This window comes from Cynoglossus semilaevis, chromosome 8 (genome assembly GCF_000523025.1).
Source record: "Cynoglossus semilaevis isolate Cse_v1.0 chromosome 8, Cse_v1.0, whole genome shotgun sequence".
Lineage (NCBI taxonomy): Eukaryota > Metazoa > Chordata > Actinopteri > Pleuronectiformes > Cynoglossidae > Cynoglossus > Cynoglossus semilaevis.
In genome coordinates, this window is record NC_024314.1 from 2549393 (window position 1) to 2557372 (window position 7980).

The 7980-nt window shown below is 41.7% G+C and overlaps 1 protein-coding gene across 1 annotated transcript in view; it reads right to left on the reverse strand.

Annotated features, from left to right (window-relative positions):
• Positions 1 to 6436, reverse strand: part of glud1b (glutamate dehydrogenase 1b) — a 9929-nt gene extending 3493 nt beyond the window's left edge. Inside the window, exons 1-6 of the mRNA XM_008313932.3 lie at positions 5891 to 6436; positions 2967 to 3047; positions 2557 to 2612; positions 1996 to 2059; positions 1246 to 1340; positions 338 to 517 (exon numbers count right to left, since the gene is read on the reverse strand). Coding sequence (XP_008312154.1) covers positions 338 to 517; positions 1246 to 1340; positions 1996 to 2059; positions 2557 to 2612; positions 2967 to 3047; positions 5891 to 6287 — 873 coding nt within the window. The 5' untranslated portion in view covers positions 6288 to 6436. The remainder of the gene's footprint in view (positions 1 to 337; positions 518 to 1245; positions 1341 to 1995; positions 2060 to 2556; positions 2613 to 2966; positions 3048 to 5890) is intronic.
• Positions 6437 to 7980: the final 1544 nt, after the last annotated feature.

Consider the following 7980-nt stretch of genomic DNA (forward strand, 5'->3'; position numbering starts at 1 on the left):
TATATATATATATATATATATATATGAGTGACTCAGACAAAGATGAGAATGTGTGCCCAGTGCTGAATAACCACCGTCATGTGAGCAGCACTCGTGAAAAGTGGAAGTGAAAGTGCAAGACAGTTTCCTCTAAGCATTTTAGATGAAAAAAAGCCTGTCATTCCATAAGGAAAAAAAAACCCAACAAGAATGACATCAACGTGCGTCGTGTGTAGAGTTGCTTCTTCTGAGGGTCAAGGCAAAAACAGATGGTCAAGTGTGGGCCAATACATACCCTGGTCCACTGACACAACATTCTGCTGTAGCACCATGTGAGTTTGGACGTGTGTGTGTTCACCTGGACGATGAAGGTCTTGTCCTGGAAGCCAGGGGTCAGGCCCAGCATGCTCATGTAGGACGCCTCATTGATGAAGTTCTCGATGCCGTGGAAAACTCCACGACCAGTGGCTGAGATACGTCCATGGATTCCTCCCTGACTGATGGGTTTTCCTGTCACACATGCATGGGCGTTGATGTCCTGCAGGCACAATTGAAATGTTAGACGACAATACACGGCAAAATGTAGGATATTATACAAGCTACCTCCACTATGGGTAATGGGATGCATTAGGTTCTAGAGGAGCTTTAGTGGAATCAGCAGTGCTAGCCAAAAATGCCTCAAGTAAGACAAATGTCACCCTATCTCGTTGCCTTTTCTGATTAGAGGCCAATTAAGTCAGAAAGAAATACATTGTGTTTTGTGATTATTCTGAAAACCATAACAGGAATCAAATATCCTGGATTCTTTCTTTTTGGGTAGCTTTCCATCTGCTAAACAGGTTGTGATCGGAGGGATGTTGACCTTAACAGACAACACAACAGTAGAACTTCTTGTCATTGTGACACAGCGCACCACTGCACAAAACCACATGTGACTTCAGCTTTGGAACAGGGAGCAGTGTGTGGGGTACCTCAGTGGTAACTTTGCAACTTTGAACCTGAATCCTTTCGGACCCAAGTCCACTTCCTTAACCACTAAGCTACCACTGCAGTAAGAGGACTGTAAAGCAGCGCTTTGGAAAGCAGGAATCTCTCTGGTCAAATGGGAAGGGAGAGGCAGGAAACCACTGTTCATAGTTTACATATGAGTCATCCCCTGATTTTTTTTTTTTTTTTTTTTTTTTTTTTTTTATTTGGACTGTTCTGAGGCTGGTACCAAAAGGCCGCCAGATAAGGCAGATTGGTTCAGTATGTCTGAGAACTCACAGTGTGTGCAATTGTGTTGGCATAGGTGTCAGCGATCCAGGACATTTCCCTCTCTCCTGTGCTCATGTCTGGAGCAGGGACATCGATGCCAGGTCCTGGTGGAGGAAAAGAACAAAATGAATGTCGACTAACAAAACCACAAAACACAGCAGAGCCCTAAAGTCAGATGTGAGCACCAGGGTGTGAGTCATCACACTGCGTTCTCAAGTATCTTGTCTACTTGTTCTCACAGAAACTGAATTTTCAGGAAGAAGTAGTTTGATAATGTTACACTTTATTTTGTCTAACACCAAAGAACACTCAGGTGTCAACAAACACAATGTCAGTCACTGATACCACCTGAAGAACACTGTCCACATGGGCTGTAAAGCTCTCTGGCCTGAAGGTAAATGCTTTTTAAACTTTATTAGATTGAAACTATTTATTTTGCAGATTGTACTCTTAGGTTTCTACTAAAACCACACATCTACTTTTTTCATGAATTCACTTATTCAGAGTACAATCTTCAATTCTTATTTTCAGCCTTCTCTCCTTTGTAAATCAGCTTCAACTCCCTCCAACTCCCTTCTGCCCTCGTTTCCCTGCTCAGTTGACACAGTCACGCCCTGACATACCCCGAACAGAGTAAACAGCAGAATGAATGGAGGCAATGTTTATCATGTCAGTGGAAATATCAATCAACACAGCAAATGACAGAGTAAAGGTTGTATTTTTCCCGCTGATTCTTTTTTTTTTTTTAATTCAACTCACCAATGAAACCCTTCTTGGCCAGCTCAATGGTAAACCTCCTGGTGATCTTCTCCAGCTCATTATCCTGCAGGAAGAAGCAGAAGTTCAGGGAAAAGCCTGTCAGTCCTGCAGTATTTCCTTTAAAATGTAACTGTGACCCATATAGCTAAAGTTTAAGCTATTACAAACCATTAATCCTTTAGTCACACTACAGTTCGTGTAACTAAGATTACCACGAAGGGTTAACAAGGATCTTGTTTAAATACTGACACATTTTCTAATCTTGTTTTCTCTTTTTTGTTCCCATCATCATTTGGGGGACATGAATACTGAAACTCAGAAGACGAAGAGTGAGACCACAGCCTCGTCAGCTGCATTCTGGAAAGACTGAATCACCCTGTGGGTTTGTTTGGATTTAGGAAAAGTGACTCAGAAGACTAAACGTTCCTTCAGTGACTGCAGGCCTTGTGGCTGTTGATTTTGGTGCAGTTTTACTATAAGCTCGACTGTACAGAATCTAACATTTCTGTGCAACTCTACATACGAGTGTAAATGTGGGAGGGAGGGGTTTGAAGGGCTTACGGAGTAATTCTTTGGGTTGATCTTGACTCCAGCTTTAGCTCCTCCAAATGGCACATCTGGAAAAAAAAGATAGAATTATATGTATTCTTATGACATAAAGACAGAAAACAAATCTACTGACTAAATGTAAAAACCAGCAGCCATGTCCTGATCCTTTTAAACATTACAGACCAGAGAGTCTGGGGGTTGCTGCCCACTTACAAAGACAAAAGAAAATTAAAAAAAAAAGGGGGGGGGGCACCAAACAACCAGAAGCCTACTTGCCTACTATATACAAACTTATTAAGATCAGGTAAGATCAATTCAAGTGGAGACATTTAAAATGACAAGAAATGCAGTTTTAATAAGGTTGACAGATCAGCAGATTAACAGCACGAAGCTTTGTGGTCAGCTTAGACTTAAATACTTACCAACAACGGCACACTTGTAGGTCATCAGAGAAGCCAGGGCTTTCACTTCATCCACACACACATCAGTACTGTAACGGATACCTAAGGAAATACAAATACAGAACAGTCTATATTTAAAAAAAAAAAAGAAACCTATTTTTTAGCCGTGGCTTGGAAATTGCTAAGACATAAAGGGCGAGGGGATTTGAGTTCCTTAAAAGATTTGAGTGCATGTCAAAACAACAAAATCAATGTCGTACGAGGAGCACAGAGTCATAGCAACATTGATGTGTGGATAGAGACGAGGTTAGCCAACTACAACTCTCTACTCTGACCACAGCCCATCAGCTACTGCCATGTCTTCCTGTTGTGTCAGATTTACTATTGTTTCCATGGTAGCATGTGCAGGGCTGTGAAACATGACATTATATACCCAGTAGCTGGGCTACACCCACTCAGGCTATAAGTTCTTACTGGTCCACGGTGTCTCTGTATGAGTGAGGATGAATGTATAACATAAAATACAAACACCTGAAATTAAATCACGACGTGTGACTGTTTAGAAGTAAAAACAAAGAATCTTAATTATCTCCATGTGAAGCTCTGACCTTCTCAGTCCTACTACGTCTATTTGTTTAACTGAAATGACAGCCTTTCATCACCACTCCAATTATTAATCCAATATAAAATGACAGGGTGGAAATGCACCAAAGACCAGGCACAGAGTGCTGCTGTGGTTCTTCCTTCATCATCATTATTCACTGACTAAATAACAACCTCCGGAAGAACAAGGACAATCTTGTGAGCTGTGTAATAAAATAACAAGGGAAAAAAAAAAAGGCTGACTGTCTGCCCCACCCCCATCTTCACATCCATTTATCCAACCCAACACAGCAACAAGAACCCAAAGAGATCAGAGTCAAAAACACATTCTACTGAATTAGAGATTACATTCTTCAGAACACAAACTGGGCCCACACTAAAGTTCTGACTCAGAATGAGTCACAGAAGAGACGGCCAGACTTTTGACATTGACTTGAGGTCACCTGTGCTCGTGTCGGAGGAAAGTCACAACTCCTTGACTCGACTACGACACTGACAAACACCAAGGCATGCAGGCAGAGCCAAGGCGGGGCCAGCTTCTTAGAGTACTACCTGTGGTAAAAGCAGGTATTGTAAGAGTATAAAAGATCATAGACCACAGGTGGTCTCAACCACTGAAGATGTATTTCTGATAGGACACAGCTTCTGCAATGCTGTCTAATCAACCTCTGGTATTAACAAACAACAACTATAGGTTTTATGGTCCTTGTGATTAAGACCAGTCCTCCAAGTGCTACATTGTGTAAGGCTGTAAATGCTAGAAAAGGGACAGAGTGTGCTTTGACAGAAACGACCTTTGAACTATGTAGTTTGATCTGGACATTATTAATGATTAAAAGCACTTTTTTCTCCCATTGCCCAGTGTCCATTATATTCAACTTAACTTATCTTGATGACCATGTGAGTCTTGTTGACCATGCTTTTTAGATCAATACCTTCAGTTTAGTAGAACTCTATAAACCTTATGTGAAGGACAAGAGCGAGCAGGCCGGGAGGGTGGTCTGTAGCAGCAGTTAGGACTTTAATAGTGTGTTGTTTCACACAGGAATATTACTAGTGACTAGTGAGGCTAAGGGTTGTATCAATGAGTGTACCTCAACAATGTCTGATAACTTTTACTGATATTTTTGTAGTCCACAAAATGGAGAAGCGATAAATTACACTATCAGTTTCTGTATTATGTTACTTGACACTCTTTGTTTATACTTCTATTATACTTTATACAGTTTATACTTGCACAACAATATCAACCACTGTTTTCCGACAGTACTTTACTGCTTGTTGTGTACAGTCAAAGTAACTCATTTTGTGTAGCGTGACATGCCTTCCTAGAATAGACCAACAGTGTGCCCACTACATTAAAGCACGTGTGGTTGCAGGTTTCACAGTGTTAAATACCAGGCCGCTGTTGTCCCATATCATCCCAGCATGCACTGACTGGCTGGTTGAAGAGGACCCTCCCCCACCTGTCACACTGCTGACAAATAGGAGGGCCTACAAACATAACCACCCTTTCTCCATGCCTCATGCCTTTTATCTTCCAATGTATTACTTCCCTATATGTCTACCCAGAGTGCACTGCAGCAGCAACATTCTTCCTTGAACCTTGAACTCTGAACAAATGTACATACATCAAACAGCATATGGTGTGACAACTCGTTTACTCCAACAACCGTCTTCTGGTGGCACATAAAATATTCTGTGTTTGCACAGAGCCTCTCATACTTCTTTATATTCTCATGGTTCTCCATGTTGACTGACCAGTGCATGGCCAGAGGTTTTTCAGTGATGAACAATTACATGTGTGCTTACCTAAGAATACCTCCCTTTAAATGTCCCAGTTGTTTATTTAAGTTACCTTGTTACACATTGTTGTTTACACATCAGTGTGGCTGTTATGAACTAAATCTTCAGTTTAAATTTCAAAACACTTCCTATGATTAAAGCTGACCTTTTACGTCAAACTTAATCTGGTTATGAATCATATACATTACGCCAAATTATCGTAATCAGCTGTATCAAATGTATTAACGAGAACCAATGACAGCAACACAAAATATCTAGTTTTTAAAGGCAACACTCTATATGCTACATTCAGTCACAGTTGTCTCGGATGTTGGGAAGATATACACGTGCATTTAAAAAGTACAACTGTGCCGTTGGTTAGCTCTAATAAAGCCACTGTTGTTGTGCTAAAAGGTGAGCTAAAAGAGCAGCTGTTGACAGGAGCAGCTGTGTCTTTTTTCGGCTTCACGTGAGCTAACGTGACTGCTAACGGATGCTAAGTAGCTGCCTGTAGCTAACCGTTAGGATCGTTCAGGGACATCAGGTTCGGTTCTCACCTCCTTTGCAAGGTGTTCTGTGCTGGCTGTGCTGGGCACGGTAGCCCTCCACCACCTCCCACTCTCCGTTGTCCCTCTTGATGGGGAACGACACACTCAGGACGTGGTTGCAGGGCTTGATGATGCCCAGGATGCCCCGCACTCGGTGTCTCTTCTGCTCGGGAGTCTCCCTGGTCTTCAGGTCCTCCACCAGCTTGTCCTCCACGATGGCGGCGCCACGGTCGAAGAAGCCTTCCACCATCCTGAAGAAGTTGGGGTCATCGGGCTGGTCCGCTGCGTCGGCATAGTGACGAACCCGCATCAGAGATGAGGACACCGGGAGAGCGGAGTCCACGCAGCCCGAGGCCAGGGCGCTCCCCGCAGAGCGACTCAGAAGCTCCCCAAAATACCGATACATGACTGACTGGCAGTAAGGACGCACAAATAACAAAAATAAACAGAAAGAAAACAACACAGACAATGGGGCTAAAGACAGGAGAGGGGAGAATGAGCGTTGCAGCGACTCCTCACTGAGTCACGTCCTCTGGCCGAGTGAGCAATGACATGCTGCTGTTTGCTTTAAAAGGCAGCACGACTCTCACTCAGGCTCCTCGGATCACACGCGGAAGCAAAGGACCAATCAAAGGACGCACGCAACCGAGCACGAGAGACCGTGCGCGCTCCGAGCATTGACGTCAAAATCAGTGTTGTCATTTTATTTACTCAACAAAAAGTCTCTGAATTGTCTTATTCATGACTCTTGCTGACTTATATTTAAAGGTTTTAGATTTAGAATACACTGTATAACTTCAGCAAAAAACTTATAAAGATGAGCTGGAGACATGACAGGATGCAGTGATGCAACAAAAGGATGTCAACGGCAATAAAAAGCAAAAGCAGACAACAACAACAAAAGCAAGACGATAACTCTAATAAGTGTAGACCACTATGAGGTGTATTCTTGGGAAATGGGCACCTGTCTATGTAATCATACATTAAACAGACACCTTTATAGGAATGTCTGCATGCAACTTTGCAACAGATTAATTATTGTTGCTGTCATGTTGGTTGCAGAGTAGTCATTCATTAGCTTGGGTACAGCAACAACCGTGTTAGAGACGTGTACTTTGAGGCTGTTTATCAGTCTCAGTCTCCTGATCTGCACAATGACTGACAGTCGTGCCAGAAGAAAAATTCACGATAGTTTGAGTTGATCTCAGCAGATCTGGAGTAGTTTGTGATTCAAAAGCTCATATCATTTTTACTGGACATAAACTTATCCTAGTATATCTTCAGACTATTAGTCTGAATGCCAAAAAACAACATTCCAAAAAAGGTTTCTTCACTTTTGAATATAATACATAATTATTAAGACTTAACAGGATGAGTCAGTATGTCCCTGTAGAGAAGGGACCTCAGCACAGAGTGATTTTTACAATAACACTTTATTAACAGTAGGTGTAAAAACTGTAAAGAGACAGTCAACACATTCATTTAGCTGTCCCCCATATAGATATGTATTGTAGTTATTCTAACATTGTGTAACATATGTGATGCATGTTAATTTTGCAAAATGATTCATTTTCAAATATTCATAGTATAGCTATTCAAGTAAATCAATAACGAAAAAATCTTTATGGCCTGACAATAAATATCATACCACATTAGTGCTCAGCTCATCTGACTGGAGGCCCTAACCTGTGACCTTACAACCACGGACTCTGCTCTGCACAGCAGATAAGATTAGATGCCTTTCTTGTACTGTTATACTATGACATTTATAATGGAGCAGTTGCACAGTAGAAAAAAGACGAATTTATTTCATGTCTGCATGTCTGCTGCAGGATTGTAAGGTCAGGTTGTAAATTTGATCTGAACATCCTGCTTAGTCTCTGTGATATCAGAGGGACAAAAACAATCAATAACAACTGTGTTACACATCTCAACTGGCACAAGGACAAGATAGATGTCAGTTCTTTTAATGCAATAAAGGAAAAGCTTATGACACTGATTACTACTGGGCTGTTAGGCTCTTCCTGTCATCAAAAGGCTATATCTAAGGTGATAATGGAAGACACACAGAAGGACACAGAGAGCCGTTTCAATGACAA